This window comes from Rhinolophus sinicus, linkage group LG09, assembly GCF_036562045.2.
Source record: "Rhinolophus sinicus isolate RSC01 linkage group LG09, ASM3656204v1, whole genome shotgun sequence".
In the NCBI taxonomy this organism is placed as follows: domain Eukaryota; kingdom Metazoa; phylum Chordata; class Mammalia; order Chiroptera; family Rhinolophidae; genus Rhinolophus; species Rhinolophus sinicus.
This window is the reverse complement of record NC_133758.1, coordinates 20,298,349-20,316,006: the sequence shown is the minus strand read 5'-3', so window position 1 is coordinate 20,316,006 and position 17,658 is coordinate 20,298,349. Positions and strand designations below refer to the sequence as shown.

Below are 17,658 nucleotides of genomic sequence, written 5' to 3'. Positions count from 1 at the left end.
AGGGCATGTGCCTATCCCTGTTTTAAGTGCTCACTTCATATTATTTAAAACTCACCACAACCTAGGGAGGAGGGAGGGAGCTGTCATTCTCTTCACTTCGACAGACGAGGAAACTAGGAGACCCCCAAAAAGGAGTAACTTGAGTGAGGCTGGGTGGGCACTAGGACCTATGCTGCTGCTTCCCCATAACAGTAACAACAGTAATAGTGGTGGAAGTAGAGGTAGTACTAGTAGTAGTAATAATAGTTTTACCTTATTAGTTATTATATTATACAATTATTATCTGTATTTACCATAATATATTTACAGTTACATATGGTATATTCAGTATGGGGTTTCTGTGTGTGTGTGTGTGTGTGTGTGTGTGTGTGTGTGCGCGTGCACGCACGTGTGCGTGCCTGGCAGGTTCTAAGTACTTCCCTACGTTTATCCTCCCCTCCATTCACTTTATGAGGTTAGACACTATTAATTATCCCCATTTTTCAAATGAGGAAACCGAGGTACAGAGAGGTTAAGCGACTTGTGCGTGGTCGCCCAGTTAGTAAGGGAGCAGCTGGGACTCCACCCCCAGCAGTGCGGTTCCTGTCTGCACCTTAAGTATGCAGGAGGCACGGACTGTTGGCAGTGGATCAGGGCCCACATCTCTGGCCTGAAGGTGTGCCCGCTGCAGAGGACATGAAAACAAAGCATCAATATCTGAGCAGGCTTGCCAGGCTGGCCCAAAGTCAGGCCAAGGAGGGAGGAAGCCCCATGGGGGCGGGGGGGGGGGGAGAGGCTGTGCGACCTGGAGAATGTTGCTTGGTCTCTCTGTTCATTCATATTCCCTTTAATGTAATGGGCAAGATGATAGGCTTTTGCAGGAGCTGTGACAAGTTTGGGGCTTTTTATCAGCAAGGAGCTTAGTGTCTTTGCCTGGAAGGGTCAAAAGGAACTCTGGTACTTTTGTGCCTCCCCCCTAACCCCCAGCTGGTGTCAGCATTACTATTTGCATGAGTCCTCTGTCCTCAGGAAAGGCCTGTGCTGCCAGGCCTGGGGGCAGAGGGTCTCCTCTGCAGGGATCTCCAGGGCCATTTCGTCTGGGTGGGACGGGCTGATTCTGCAGACCCTGAGGGAGCGCAGGACCAGGTGTCACCTGATTAGCCTGCTCTTCCTGCTTGCCAGGCCAGGACAGGATACATGAATTCACCATCCTTTCAATGCCTTTATGTCTTTTCTGGTCCAGGTGTGGAAAAGGGAAGCTGGAAGATGGGGATGGGATCAACCTGAATGACATCGAGAAGGTTCTCCCCACCTGGCAGGTAGGTGCAGGGGCAGTGTCCTCATACCCCTCCTCCGCCCGGGTCCTGATCCTGGGCCTGGGCAGGGCCTCAGCACTCCCCCTGGCCCCTAGCTCCAGCACGGCGTAACTGGATGTACCACCCTGGTATGTGGGCAGGGCTGGCCCCCTGCCATGGTCCAGAGGGTCCCGCTGTGATGTGTGTGCAGAAGGCCCCAGAGGCCCCTAGACGTGATGCGTAGTGTGGATCTGCAGGGCGCTCTAGCTTATCTCTCACTGGGAGTCACACGTGGGGCATATGTCACAGTGAATGGTCCCAGGTGGAGCACCTCACGGAGGTCAGAGGCTGACACCTGGTGCCTGTCCAAACCCCACCTCCAGCCAAAGCCAGGTACCCTCTGTTGCTGATGATCCCACCTGGTCGTTTTCCACAGCGGGCAGTGAGTGCCGGGGGTTGTTCTCATGCAGTGCTCTCCCTCGGGGACCCCTGTCAGCTGGGGCTGAAGCCCCCGGAGCTGCCAAGCACTGGGAACAGGGCCGACCGTAGGTGCCCAGGTCTGCCTGTCACGGTTCTCCTAAAAGGCACTTAATTGGTTAGTAAGGGCCGATGCTGTTGATGGTGACTGTTCCCAAGGTCTGCTTCCCCGAAACGGGAGCTGAGGGAGATCAGGTGAGCTGGGTGGGTGATAGCCAGAAGCCAGATTTCAGCGTCCACAAACTCTCAAGAGTCTCAGGTGAGCTGAGGCTACCACTGGGGAAGAGCTCTGATCCGGGGTGGGCAGCTGGAAGCTTTGAACATCGTGACATGGATTTAGAGGGTGGGGGAGGTGTCAGTTACGGTTCCAGGCAGTGAAACCATACGGTAGGCCAGAAGCGGAGACACACACAACTGGGCTTAGAATAGGTCCTGTCTGCATTTTTGGCATCTCTATTGTAAACTGTGTGTCGGGTGGAAGGGGGTTGGCTGGCCTGCCACAGTGATGACAACCCCAAAATTTGTAATCCTGCTCGGAGTGCGTCCCCAAGGTCACATGCCGCTGGTGCAAAGGCTATGTGGACAGACTGCTGCACTATCATGTTCTCCCACTAGAGGGCACCAGTGCACTGCTCTGGCGGCTCCACCGTTGCGTTTCCAATGGGAAGTCCCTCATCCCCAGCAGCTAAAGGTGTCCTTGCCTCCTTACTGGTGTTCAACGTACAAATTGTCCCCAGAAATGACCCAGGCCAACACTCGGGCCATTCCTCCCCAGAATAAGGGAGAGGATGAGATGGTGAAGGAGATAGCCACACAAGTGAAGGGAAGCCCCTATATGGCCAAAATGTCCCCTGCTATGCGAAGGCCTGGCATTCCTCCAGGAAGTCCCCCACACACACTCCTGAGACGCTTGGAACACTGGCAGTTCCCAGGAGGGCACACCCCTTAAGCCTCTATCAGCTGCACAGCAAGGAGGGTGCTTGCCCACCGAGTGAGGGGTGCTGGCCGCATTCCCCACACCAGACGGCTTCACCTGGGCCTGCAGGGGAGGCACCCGCCAGTATGGGACTTTGGGATTTTACAAAGTGCTGTCTTCTGCCTCCGGAAGGACAGGCGCTGGCAGGGGAAGGTGGAGCTCCATAATCCAAGCCAGGTTAAGCTTGACTATGTTCCATGTGAAGCCACGGGGCTCAAACCTGCGTAGGTTCTGGCCTCCCCTTGCACATCCCTCGCCTTGGCTCTGGCCCCCACCCCACCCCCCCGTGGTCTTCCCCCTGAGGTGTGGTAACTTGAGCAGTTTCTCCTCAGTGTCTCCTCAGGTTACCAGAGCAGAGGGAGCCACACCGCCTCCGGGCTCTGCAGAAATACTGCCTCCCTATTCCCTACATGGCCCTGGATGCTTGTGTTTCTTATACAAAACCCCAGGTGAAAGACATTGTTGTTGAATTATCCCGTGTCTTGCCCAAAGCTTTCTGAAAGGACATATGTTGATCATTTTTCTTTGAATTCTTTGACAGCCAAACATAATGTCTGCTGCCTTTTGTCTGACAATAGGAACTGCATAACCCAACTTATTTCCCTTTTTGCTTTCCTGTTAGGAAATTTTGAAACTAAATTCTCTGTCTGGCTGCAGTTAATTATGTGCTCGGTCTGCCCTGGTCAGGTCCATTGCTCTGATCTCTGGTGACTGACCCAGGTTGGCAGTGTAGAATGTGTGTGTAAGTCGCCCATTGTGAGGTCGGCATGGCACACGCCCTGAACAGGAACGTAACTGAGTCAGGTGGGATTTCTGGCCTCATGGATGTACCCAAGGCACTGTCTACTGAGGGGTCCAGAAGACTCAGGGGACGTCAAATGGGGTTTCTGACCTCATGAGAGTGTTTACAAGGCATTCTCTTCACACTGATGCAGAGAGGGCAAGAGACCGGCTAATAAAGGAGAGGACTTGGAGTTAAGCACCCTGTTGCCCTGCTTTGCTCCAAATAATGACAGGGTGAGAACCCCTCCCACACACACACACCCTCCCCCCACCCCGAGGAATCTGAGGGGCAAATGAATTTTCAGAATGAAAATCACTGTGGGCAGAAGGATGACCGTGCTTCCCCTCACTCCACTGAGTGCTCAGAGGAACAGAAATGGTGGCAGATGCAGGAGCAGCCTTGTTCCTCCAGCAGGTGGCGCCGTTGCGGTTTGGAAATCCACGTTGGTGGGAAGGGGCCGTCCCACCCTGGATTGAAGCGGCTGTAGCCCAGTTCCCAGCCCTCCAGATGGGAAGGAGTGACTTTATTGTTCCCTAGAGCTATGCCAGCTCTGTTGCCAAGTCTTCTGGAAACTTCCAGGATATGCTAACTCGCAAGCAAAGGATTATTAATATGTCCTGAGATGCCGAGGAACAAAGTGAAAATTCAGCTCCACCTTGCTCCCCCAGGCCCTGTCCTTTTCTCCAACGTGTTACTTCATGTCACTTCTTGGTCCCATGGGATTCACAGCCTGACTTCATTCACTGAGTCCCCCAGTATTGATCGAGCATGTTTCTGCGGACCAAGCATTGTCTCAGCCATGATGGACTGAGTTAAAATGCAGGCGCCACTGCCTTTCCAGGGGACCAAGACACGGAACTCTCTTAATGTTCCCTTACTGAGCATCCAGCAATGACTGTCGCACCAACAGTAACCCTGCAAACACTCACTGAATGCTTTCCGTGCTCCGAGAACGGGGATGGTCCTTCCTTTTTCTTGTCTCGCTTTTCCTCACATCATCCCTGTGGAGCACACGCTCTCAACCAGCGTCCTTTCCTGGATGAGGTTGCTCTGGTCAGATGGCTCTTTCTCAGCAAACCCTGCCCGCATATCCTCTCCCCCTCCTCACTTTATTCTCCATAGTGCTCGTGGTGCATATGCTTTACTGTGTAGCTTGCATTCTCCCACTGGAAGGTAAGCTCCACGTGGGCACCTACGGGGCCTATTAAACAGTGGGCGAATGACTGAATGAGCGCTGGCTTGCTCGGGTCCCAGAGGGACTCAGCCCCCGCACCCCAGTCCAGAACCTGGGCCTCCTTCACAGAGGCTCACGGAATCCAGCACCGTCTGGGCTACAGGTCTGCACATCATCTCTGAATTCACATAACTGCCCTGGCAAGTATAGGTTCCGTTGTTATTGTACAGACGACAGAACTGAGATTAAATACCTTGCCCCAAATCCCAGGCTTATCAGTGGGTGCGGGGGATTAGAATTCAGGCAGCCTGACTCCCCGGGTGCCCTTTGTTTAAGGGGTGACGCTGAGGAGGAAGAGGCACGGGAAGACGGTTTTCTCGTTCTAGGCGACTGTCGTCACGTACTGCAAGTTAGGGGTGAATGTCATTTCCTTAATAAGCAAGAACAAGAAAACGAATATCTTGTTTTGTTCTACTGCCGAAGGCACTAAAAATGGAAAAAGAGGAGAGAGAGACAGAGAGAGATTGAGAGGGAGAGACCCCTACTGATACCTTTAGAAGAGGAAGAGATATGATTTTTACTATTTTTTAATCCGAAAGTTTTCCAGTGGCCTCTTTCTAATCCCTGCTGGCCTACAATGCTGCCTCAGCTCTCAAGGAGGCGTGCTTACCTAGGAGGGCCCCTCTACCTCTCTGGACTCCCCAGCACTCATGCTTCCTCCCTCAGGACAAAAATAGGCGCTGATACAACAAAGGAGACCAGGAGTTCTTCACTCCATGGTTTCCTGTCCAGGGCCGCCAGGTAGCAAAGCCCATTGGGAATGGCCAACGTGCTCTGTGAGGCGAGCCTATTTTTATTTTTGTTGTTTGGGGGGATGAAGATTTGGTGACAACTAGGAAACTTCCTAGGCAGCAGGCCACCAGGACTGGCTTCTCACAGGGCCTGGGGGTGGGAGGGGGCGAGTAGATTGCAGGGAGCTGGGACTGTGGGTAGCAAGTGCTTTCTGGCCCTAAGGGGTCCAGAAAACATCCGCCTCCCTTATAGAGCAGCCTCAGTTATCCAGAACACAGCCAGGGGCTTAGGCAGGAATTGGCAAACTGTGGTCCACAGACTAAGTCCATCCCCCTCCCCCCAGCCTGTTTCTGCAAATATGAGGTATGATCAAAAAAATACAGTGAATGTTTAAATTTAAAAAAAAATTATTATAGTAAAAGACACATTGTCATGAATTCCCCTCAAAATATTCTCTCTCATTTAGAACGCACTTATCCCATCGTTCTTGCCACTTTCTGAAGCAGTTCTGGAAGTCCTCTTTCATGAGTATCTTTAGTTGCGCTGTCATGGCTGCGTCAATGTCCTGAATGGATTCAAAATATTAACTTTCCATGGTCCTTTTGACTTGCGGAAGAGCCAGAATTCGCACGGTGCCAGACCTGGTGAATAAGGTGGATGAGGACACACCGTCATGTTTTTATTTGACAAAAATTGCCGTACCAGAAGCGATGTGTGACATGCAGCCTTTCTGTTGTGCTCAACAAATACGGCGACTGCCGCTGCCGAGTGCCATCCAGTGGAAAGGCAGGGATCTTCAATATGAGAAGCGGCGTGTCGAACCTTGGTAACAGTATGTGACAAGTTTCAACTTGTTCAGTGCAGTCAGTTGGATGTGAGCTACGGTTGAGAGAAGGTGTGTTTTAAAGTGTTCCTTAAATCATCCTCCATCATGACAATGCTCCATGTCACACATCGCTTCTGATATATGGCAACTCCTGTCAAATAAAACATTACAGTGTGTCCTCATCCACCTTATTCACCAATCTGGCACTGTGTGTCTTGTGGTTCTTCCCCCAAAGTCAAAATGATTCAGAACATCGAGGCAGCCACGACAGCGCAACTAAAGACACCCAGGAAAGAGGACTTCCAGAACTGCTTCAGAAAGTGGCAAGAAGAATGGGATACGTGTGTTCTAAGTGAGGGAGAATATTTTGAGGGGAATTCATGGTAATAGTCTTTTACTGTAATAAATGTTTTCTTTACTTAAACATTCAACGTATTGTTTGATCACACCTCGTACACTGTTATTGGCGCACAGCTCCCCCCGTTCCTTCATCTGCTCACAGTCTGTGGCTGCATTTGTGCTACAGGTAGCTCTGAGTAATTGTGCGTGAACCCTATCACCTACAAAGCCAAAGTACTCTCTGACCCTCTACAGAAAAAGTTTGCCAGACGCTGATCTAGAACATAAATAGGGACAAAAAGCCCTGAGAATTAAAGCGGTGCCAGTGTCATCTCTGAGTTCACATAACTGCCCTGTAAGGTATAGGTTCATTTCATCACTGTTGTCATCTGAGAGCCGTTTCCACACACAGGACTTCATGCAGTTCATCTGTAATCGTTCTCTTTGAGCTCCCATTTCTTAAGTGGGAGCGAAGCTACACCTGTTTGACTTACGTTGAAAGGCTATACCGAGGGTCAAAATGTAAACCAGGTCCTAGAGTGACAGTTATTTGTAAACTGAAAAGCACGCTACAGACGTGATGTGACCCAGCCACAACTGGAAGCAAGCACAGAGTGGTGAACACCCAAGAAAGGTGCTTGGGAACCATCCAACAGGTCCCTTCTGTGGGGGTTTGTGCAGGGGGGAGGGGCAGGGTAAGCTAGCGTGGAGACGTAGACACTGAGATTTGAAAGAACAGCTGTCTGCCTGTATAGACCTGAGGCGGAGAGGAGACCTGCCTCCCCAGCCGTGTTGGCACCTTCTTTTGCTGAGCGCGGCCCTCATACCCGTGTGTCCTTACCTTACCGCTCCCTCACCAACATCCCTCCTTCGTGGCCCTCTTCAAATTCTCCCTCCTCCGTGCATGTGTCCTGGATGAATCAGACCACCCCAGTCCTCAGAGACTGTGAGGGTATGGGGGGGACTTGATTCCACGCCATTTTTGAGGTTCTCTGGTCGTTCCCTGCCTCTCCTCATGTTTGTGCTTCCTGGAGGAGGCAGACATGGCACTGGGCCTTGGGGGATGGCCGGGAGGTGGATCTGTAGAAAGAAACAAGAAGGCATGGCTCTAAGGGCGGCAGAAGTGAACGAGCTGTGGTTCAGAAGAAAAGGAGGCTGTGGAGAATGGGGGAGCCTTGGAGTCCTGAGGGGACATTTCCGTAAGCAGAGAGAGCAGGGTGTTGCGGTCCTTGAGGCCCTGAGACTCAACCAAATAAGGACCCGATCGAATGTTCTTGAGCCGGGAAATGCGTGATGGAAGGAGAATTTAGGCAGCCATGGGATAGGGCCCAACCAGTCCTTCTGCCCTCCTCCTGGGGAATTCCTAGGATGTACACATCTTCCACAGTGGCCAAGGAAGGAAGTTCTGTGACTCTGTTAGGGACAGGCCAGGGTCCCTTAAAAAACAGGACTTGCCCCCCAACCCCATGGAGAGGTCATCTGGTCCATACCCTGCTTTGGGCCAGACCGTGCACAGACCCTTTGCTGTGTGCCAGAGGGCTGGGTCAGTCAGGCGGGAGGGAACACTGGAGAGTGTGAGGCTTACTGGGCCCAAGCAAGGCCGGACTGAACTCTGCCTCCGTCTCGGCCTTGGCTGGGCTAAGGGCATCTCACAGCGAAGAGCTGCCCTCCCAGCCCTGCTTCGGAATGGCTTGGACTCGGGACACGGAGGTCGACAGAGGTGCTACGTGCACCGTGCTGTGAGCAGACCCTAAACCGGCCTGTGGGACCCTGTGTGTGGAACCTCAGAGGCAGGTCTGCCCTCCCGCACTCTCTCACACTCCCCCCCGTGATTCAACAGTCCCTGCCAGGAGAGGCTCCGAAGCCCGAGCTGACTGGGGTCACCCTGCCTGCAGCCCTGCCGTCCATTCCTGGAGCAGTTTCCAGGGCTGGTTTAACACCCCGGCCTTCTTGGTGATGTCCTGTTGACTTGAGCGGGGCCTCGTTCAACAAGGTTGCGCCCTGGTCCAGAGCTTTTCCTCCTTTGTCCTTCGTCAGTGGAAGGAGCAGCTGAGGCTGGGGGAAAAGGAAGGTGTTGCTAAGGGTGTGAAGCATCCATTATTCCTTTATTAGCCAGCGTGCCATTTCTGGTCGCGTTCTCCTTCCTGGCGGCGGTGAGCTTGGAGGCGGAGAGGCCAGTTATTTTCGTTTACCCCAGCTTCTCTCACTGGGAGCAGGCGGCCCACCGCAGAGGGGGCGGGGGACGGACAGGGCTACGTGCTCTCCAGCAGGCATTTGTGAATGGGCCCCAGCTCCCAGGCCGCCCCAGACGCGCTGACTCGCGCTGGCTGGACACCGTTGTTTCTGGCCCTGCAGTGGCCAGGCAGGAGGAAGCTTTCTTCTGGCCTGAGAACAATGCCAGGGTCAGCCTGGGGACCTCCCTCCTACACCCTCTTCCTTCCATTGTGAGCCAGCACACAATCCCAGGCCGCTTGGCTCTGCACAAGCAGGAGGGAGGGGGGACGGGCCCAGGGGAGATTAGCAATGTATACGACACCTCCAGGTTTGCCTCCGCTTCCCAGGCTGGGCCAGGGTTCTGGAGGCAGCATATGGACAGACAGACCAAGCACGTGTGCGTAGCTGTCGGTTCCCTGTGCTTCGTGAGGGGCTGCTAGCAGGGTGAGGCCACTGACAGGATGGCACCACGCCCTCCCCGTGCCCACACTGAATCATAGCATGTCAGAGCTAGGAAAGGCCCAGACCTTCTGCCCATCACCCCGTTACACAGATAAGAAAACTGAGACCCAGAAAGGTATTTACCAAATGTTTTACCCAACTTCTTATTGCCCTGCTTAAAAATTATTTATTGATTCCCGACTCCCATGGGAGATCCCCAGACTTTCCTTTCCCCCCAGTGCCTGCTAGCCTTCTAGGCTTCCCTCCTGTGAGTCCCCAGTTTGTACTCTAGGCTTGTGACTAATTAACAGGACCTTGATTAGCAGCACATGTCCTTCCTGCTTCATTTGCCTGCCTGTCACATACCCGTTCGTCAAAGACTGCCTAGAGGTCACCTCCTCTGTGCAGTCCTCCCTGATAACCACTTCCTTGTTGAATCATCTGAGCTCCTCCAGCTTAATATCTATCTTAATAGAAGGGCTGCCCCTCCACATCATTGGTGTGTATATATGTCTCTTCTACACATATACACCTCCCCTCACAACACACACTCCAAATCCTGAGGGCTGAAAGCATCTTCTTCACCTTTGCAACCCTTAAGACAGTGGTTTTCAAAGTGTGGTCCTCACCCCAGCAGCATCCCAAGTGTCACATGGGAACTTGCTGGAAATGCAAATTTTCAGGGCCCCCCTTTATTCCTACTGATCAGAAACTCTGGGGCCCAGTAAGCTATGTTTTAACATGCTCTCCAGATGATTCTGCTGCCCGGTCAGGTTTGAGAGTCACTGCAGTAGGACTTACTCCCAGGGAGTTGTGCTCCTAACTAACCATTTCTTCTTTCCCCCTCTTTTTCTTTTGTTAATTGAGACATGTTTGACATGCAACGTTGTGTAAATTTAAGGTGTACAACATACTGATTTGATACATTTACTTGCAATGTGATTGCTATTGTAGCATTAGCTAACACCTCTGTCATGCCACATAGCGATCGTTTCTTCTAGTGATGGCAAGAGGTAAGATTTGGTCTCTCAGCAAGCTTAATGTTTCTAATACAGTTTTGTTGTCTATCTTAAGTTCTTGATAATTCAGTAAGTGACATCACCTATCTGTCCCCTTCTGTTGGCTGCCAAAATTTTTTGTTGTTTGTTTTCTTACAATTGTTTTGCTTAAATAAAGAACAAAGAATCTTGCCCTATTTGACAACCAAGGATGTGGACTTGCAAAGGGCTGAGTGATTCAGGAACTACACAATCCCCAGACTCCAGTGGCTGTTCCTGTCACTAGGCACGCCCCAGATGACCCGTTGGCCCCAACAGCCCTGGGTGAGCCTCTGTGGATTAGGGTTCCTGTGGATTAGGGCTCAGTACCTTTCCGCCCATCAAAGGGAGAAACCTCAGGAGAGCCCTCAGTGATACCGCATGTTTGCAGGTGGTCAAAGCCACCACCTGAGGTGGAGATATAGGCAGCCATGGTTCAGAGATGGATGGAAAGCGCTGGGCTGACCATTCTGGCCCTTTGCTTTGGATCACATCGCTTCTGTGTGCAGACTTACCCCCCTCAGTGTGTTGGGTGGTGGCTGATGGTGATAGAGTTTGTCCCTGAGTTCAGAGCCTCTGTCAGCAGCAGGCAGTGATACTGACGCATACTTGGTGGCAGGAGGAAGCTGACCTGGGGACAAATCAACAAACACTACCTTCTATCTACAAAGGGAATAATCAAAAGTTGACATTACATAGACTATAAATAATAACAGTAATGTAGTAGCAGGCTTAGCCAAACAGACGATGGAAAGGCTAAATATTGCCGTCGTGTTCAGAAAACAAGTCTGGCCTTTCCCTCTGAGGTTCAGTGCTCTGACTTTTTGAGCAGAGGGCTGAGAGGACAGAGCACTGCCTCGGGGACACGTCCTACCTCTAAGCCTTGCCTTCCCACAGCGAAATAGGGTGGAGGCTCTGCCATCCTGGGCCCAACGCTGTACCCATCCACCCTCACTCTTGGGGGGGGGGGGGCTGCTTCTAGAGGAAAGACCTAGTTCGATTACTAAAGCATCATCAGTATTTTTATGTTCTCAAAAGAACCTCACTTTTCCTTTTGGCACCCATCCCCTGGAGGGTTCAGAAAGAAGTTCGGCCCTCAGTCACATGGCAGGGCCATATGCAGCTCTGTTTCCTTCCTCTTCCTCCACTTCCGCAGGCTTCTCTTATCCCCAGGGTTTATAAACCTGGAGGACTTTTTTTCCATTACCGATGGGGAATCTAATTTAGCGTTTTGCTGCTTGTGACTTGGAGTGTGTTTCTTCTGGGTCTCAGAGGTCTGCTGGCCTGGCGGGAATCCAGGGAAACGTAAATAAAGTGGTGGCCACGTGCTCTGCTCGGACAAGCGTGTGATGCCATGGGCTGCCACGCTGAAGATTCTGGGCCCTGGCTCCTCCTGGGACAACAGGAGGCCCAGGGCTGTCAGCTCACAGCGGCCACTCTCACATGGACATGGGTTTCACCCCTGCCTCCATGGCTCATGTCCTCATCTCCAGCGTGAGTGTGTCAGAGCAAATGGTCCCAGTAGCCCTTTCCACCTCATACATTCTGTGGCTCTAGCTAACAGTGAGCTCCAATGTGTTGGTACCATGTGATGCCCTTGGTGCCAGTGGGGTTCAGGAAAGGTGGGCTCTTGGAGAGACTTCATGCCCTCATAGGGATGTGGGCCCCAAAGGTTTAGATGCATCTACCCAGTTTTTCCAAAAGGAGCGCATGCCTGGGGTTTACACAAATGAAATAAATAATACTAAAAAAGAACCAAAAAGTAAAGCATACTGAATACCTAAATAATACTTTTAACATACTACAAATTACATCATACTAAAAGGCCCGTAACAGAAAATAGCAACTCCCTGCCCCATTCTTCCTTATGATATTGGTTCCATTCCTCAAAGGAACTATTGTCACTTTTTTTCGTTATTTTTTCTGGTGTGCTGCCATACTTCGTGTGTATGTGTGTGTGTAGGCACACACACATATATATATTTTAAATATCGAATACTTCTAATTTCTGATATACTGTTCTTTTAAACTGTGTTTTAAGTTGTATTGATTTTTGGTATTATCTCCTGACTTCCTATTACAGTAGATAAGAATTTTGTTCTTTTACACTCCTATCTTCTCAATATAGTTATATCAAATCTTAGCTACATTTTTAGTCAGTTTATTACTTCATTATTGAACCCTACTTCTATTCTTATTTTGAAAATAAATCAGACTTATAGAAAAGTTGCAAAAATAATACGGTGAACTCCTGCATACCCTTCACCTGATTCCCCAAGTATTAGCATTTTCCATGCTTGCTGTAGCATTCTCTGCATGATTTTCTTATTTTTTTTCTTGACAGTTTGAAGAATCAGTTGTAGAAAAGGATTTAACTCTAAATGTCTTCATGTGTTTTCCTTAAAATGGGGACATTCTCTTACATAACCGGTTTCATTATCAAAATCTGGAAATTAACACCGATAGAATACTGTTACATAATCTATAGACCTTATTTACATTTTGTCTATTGTCCCACTAATATCCTTTAGAGCTAAAAATACAGTTGTTTTGTTTGCTGGTTTAGAACCCAATACACAGCCACACTTTGCTTTTAATTGTCGTGTTCCTTTAGTCCCCTTCAACTTTCTTCGTCTTTCGAGACCTTGGCATTTTTGAAGAGTGTGTACAGGCCAGTTGTTTTGTAGAATGTCCATCAATTTTGGCTTGTCCGACGTTTCTTCATGAATAAATTCATGCACTTTTGAAAGAAATGCCATGAAAGAGGGACTGTGTCCCCAGTGATTTCAGGAAGCATAAGATTTTGACTTGGCAACACGACACAGACTACCTACCAGTTTATCAAACAGGTGGTCGCTTCCAGGCCGTATCACTATAAACTTATTTTTTTTCCATTTGTAATCAGTAAGTATCGTGCAGGGAGATATTTGAGACCATGTAAGCACCCTGTTTATGATAATAGGCGTATCTACTAGTTTTAGCACGCATTGATGATTCTTGCCTATTGAAATGTCATCATGTTGGTTGGCAAATGGTGACTTTTCTAATTCTGTCTACATTTTTTTACTGTGTTTCCCCAAAAATAAGACCTAACCGGCAAATAAGCCCCAGCATGATTTTTCAGGATGACATCCCCTGAACATAAGCCCTAATGCGTCTTTTGGAGCAAAAATTAATATAAGACCCGGTCTTATTTTCGGGGAAACACAGTAGTTGGCTTTCTACTGTAAGAAAAATCTTTCCTTTCTCCCCTGTTTATTTAGCTAGCTTTTAGCTATGTATTTATTTATGTCTTGGCTTACAGATTTTCATTTCATTCTAAGAGTTATCCACCAGTATTATTTATTTTGATGCTCAAATTGTTCCACATTTGACCAGTGGGAGCCCCTCCAAACTCATGTCTGTGTATCTCTAAAATGTCCTCATTATTCTTTGAGCACTGCCTTACTTGCTGGCACCAGAAGTTGTTCTGGCCTTATCGGGTGCTTTCTCTGCCTCACGCTGGAATCCACCAGTATCCAGGGAACCCTGGTCCTTTTTAGGGGATGGTTTTTAGAAACCCAGATCCAGGTGCTAAGTGCTCATTGCTACTCAGTCCCCTTGTATTTCTGACCCTACCCTCTCCCATTTTCTGAGCACCTGTGTGTCCCCAGATCAGAGCTTTTCTTATTCAGCTTTTCCAGAAAATAAACCTTGAGCTTTTGTTCTGGGGTGGGGACTGAAGAGTCATATGGCTGTGTGGGGTGGGAGAGGGGTCATGTGGAGTCCCACATTCAGACTTTGATCCAGTCCTGCTGTTTCCGCCCAGCCCCTGAACCCTGCCTTTGTAGTGCCTGGGACGGCCATGCTCTGAGTAGCCCCACAGGTCTGCAGGCTCTGTCAGCCCGTTACTCCTCAGCGTTCCTCTCTGCTAAGTTACCTGCTCCTCGTCCACTCACTTTCTATCTGCCCTAAGTTTGTCGAAATCTCTTTTCTTGGTCTGTATGCTTTTGCGGATTCCTAACTTCTTTTTTAATTGACGAGAGGGGGAGTTGAAGTAAATGCATGTGGTCACTCCACCGTGTTGAGCCAGAAGTCTGATTTGGTTGGATTTAAGTAATCAGGGATGCAGGAAGAGTGTGCACGTGACACTGAGCCTAACACGCGTGTTGCGAGCAGCCGTGGGAGCAGATGTGAGAGCAGGGGGATGAAGTGATCGGTTCTCCGAGTCTTGGGCGTTTGGCTGCGGCCCTGGACGTGGTCACCGGGGTTAGACTATAAAGGGGGTAGCAGGATGTACCTGGATGCCAGTGCGTAGATTCTTCTCTTTCCTGTTGTTTAAAGACCTGTAGGGGACAGGGTTATGTGCGCGCGTGCGCGTGCACACACACACACACACACCAGCTGTCTGAGGGGCCTGGGAAAATCTTCTTGGACTCAGACCTTACAGAGCACTTTGCTGCCACGCAAGAGCCGAGAGCCACCAGGGCACATGTGTCCTGGCACCCAAGGATAAGGCTCTGTTCCCCAGCCATTTAGGATGCCAACCACACCCTGCCTCGCTTTGCACTTGACACCTTCTGGTGAGAAAGACTCTCCCCAAGAAAGTCCCCAGGTGCTGGGAACAGGGCTGTTGTCCAGTGCCACACCTGGGGCAGGGCTGGGCATCCCGTTGGAGCTTAGTAAATCCCAGAACCATAGATAGTTGCTAAAATAGCAGAGGAGCAGATGTGTGAGCCAACTGTACGTAAAAGGGGAGTGGCAAGGCCGTCTCCTAGGATTGCCCCCTGAGAAGCTGCAGGTCACCTGGTCGTGCTGACCTCTCTCCTGTAGCCGCCTGAGCCTCTCTCCTTGGGCGTCACTAAGAAACGTTACCCCACCCCACCCCACCCCCACAGTAGACTGCCTCCATAAGGCCTCATATAAAGAACAAGCTGTCCCTGCCTTTTGCCAAGTCGCATTTCAACAATCCACACATTCTGCAGTTCCTGAAAACCATTTGTGTGGAACTTCTGGTAGCTCTAATCTCCCTACTTGGGAGTTCCTGCTCATTTCTGGAAATGTTGAAATAAGCAAGTGTGCCCTAAAGGGCGGGCAGGGCAGTTTTGCTGGCATTGCACCCTGGTGCTCAAGGGCGGAGCCCCAAAGAGCCCAGCACTGGGGATGGAGGGCTAGTCTGCGCAGCTCCGTCCGCGTCTCCTATCTCAGGAATGCAGAGCCCCACAGGGCAAGGACTCTGCATCCTATCGCGTGGAAGCTATCCATTTCTAGCCCATCATTGGCAAGGATTCATCCACTGACAAGTTGTCACCTCAGGCCCCAAAGGGCGGGTTAAAGCTGGGTTGTGCATGGAATGAGGCTGGTGGGGGGAGAGGGTCCGAAAAGTCTGGGCACAGGAGTAGGGGACGCCGAGAATGGATGTCTAGAGCAGCTGGCGAGGACATGGGCCACTTGGCTGCCTCAGCCTGGTGCAGGGGTGAGGAGTAGCCAGCGCCAGGCGGTGGAAGAAGAGTCGCCCTGGGCATCCATCTTGGAGACCCCCTACCCAACACCCTAAACCACGAGGGAAGCATTCTAAACACGCCACGGTCCACAGGGAAAACTAAGGCCCCTCCATGGGGAACGGCTGCACCCCAGGGCACACAGCCAGTCCAGCGACAGATCTGGGACCCAGGGTCCTCAGGTCTCTGCACTTCCCATGCATCCTGCAGTTTCATCTATGACGAGTGCTGATGATTGGCCCTCGTCTAAGGCTTCTAGGACATCTGTTTAATAATTTATTCTAGAATTTCCCTAGGGATCAGCGTCAACAGAGGTCTCTGAAAAGGGTTCATCGCTAAAGTGTCTGCACATGAAACATTCCGTAGGAAGGAAATTAGAAGAAAGCGAAGGGAATCACAAGCAGAGCGGCCTCTCCATCTCTCTACCCCCAGAGCCAGTACAGAGCTGCCTAAGTGGCTCACAGCAGCTGTGCCCCCCGCCCCCCCAAGCCAGGCACTCCGTCAGGCCTTCTCCTCAGCCCTGCCCGGCACCGGGAGACAAGGAGCCTTCGTAAACACAATGGACAAGGATTTTCTGCGCTGTCGTCGTCATGCCCCACGTCAGCAGCTGCGTCACATCCTCTCGTTGGTCTCTGTCCTAAATGCCGCGCTGTCGACCAGGCCTGTGAGTCCATTTCTAGCCCCTAAAGAAGCCTTTTCGAAAAGTGTTCTAGTACCTGGACCAGCCCTGCAAAATCAAAATTAGAAAAAGGTGTCAACACACTTGACAGCCTCTGTCTGACGTTGTCAAAATGATTCAAATCTATCAGAGGCAAGGACTGCCTCCCGGAGTTGTGCAAAGCATGTGCAAGCAGCAGGCCATTCCTCCCTTAAAGCAAATTTCACAAACAGAAGCCCCAGTTGAATACCTCCGCCATTGATTTATTTTACAGAAGGCCAGACTTTGAGTTCAGAACTTTTACAACTCAAGAGAACCCCTCCTTGGAGAGTAATATCTAACAGCCAACAAAGCAAGGTACCCAACTCTGTTTCTTCAGAAAGAAGTCACAAGACCATCGTGTTTTAGGCTGATACAGAACGTTCATCCTGAGAGGAGTCGTAAGGTCGTCTAGTCCAGCTTCTCTCATTTTGCAGTTGAGAAAAGAGGCCCCCACAGACTTCCCTGCTCTGAGCACAGCACTCTGCCTCTCCCAGTACAGAGGCGATGAGCTGAGTTCTAGAAGCTGTTGTGAGTCAGAGGGCCCCTGACCTGGGAGAGAGACCCCTGCCGTCCAGGAGGGGCTGAGTGCAGAGGGGATTCGCAGAGAAGAAAAGCTGCTGCCTCGTTCCCCAAATTCCTCAGAGCCATGAGCGAGACCCTACTGGGCCCTACATTCACCCGTTCTGGCCAAAGGTCAGCCACGTAGCACATAGATTCTCCTTATGGAAACGTAGGTGATATTTGAGAATGCCTATGGGCAGTGTGTAATTCATTTTGAGGAATTCATTACAAAGACCTTCAGCAAAGCCGGCCAGAAAAAGCAGACATTCCGACAGCAGAATCTTCATACGCCTGGTCCACATACCCCACCCGGCCCGGCCAGGTATAGTACCTGGTCAGGAGCTGCTCCCATGAGGGGCAGTTGTCCGTCTTCCACCTGTCCCAGCGTCTGTGTGTGTGCCTTCTCTCAACATGCTAAAAATGTAAGAGAACAGTTCATTCTTGTTCTTGACCTTTGCCCTCTAGAGCAGCTCAGTGGCCTCTGGATCTTTATTTTCTTCCCAAGTGTACCCTCCAGGTCAAACCAGAAACATTTGCTTGGCAAGAAAAGAGAAGATGTTCCTTGATGTGGCCTTTCCTGGCG

General features: G+C 50.6%; 1 protein-coding gene across 7 annotated transcripts in view; it reads left to right on the top strand.

Annotated features, from left to right (window-relative positions):
- CTIF (cap binding complex dependent translation initiation factor) overlaps positions 1-17,658 on the top strand; it is a 259,305-nt gene that overhangs the window by 102,226 nt on the left and 139,421 nt on the right. For all 7 annotated transcript variants that reach the window (XM_019721364.2, XM_019721357.2, XM_019721333.2 and 4 more), the window contains one exon: positions 1,223-1,298. In XM_019721364.2, the coding sequence (XP_019576923.2) occupies positions 1,223-1,298 (76 nt within the window). The remainder of the gene's footprint in view (positions 1-1,222; positions 1,299-17,658) is intronic.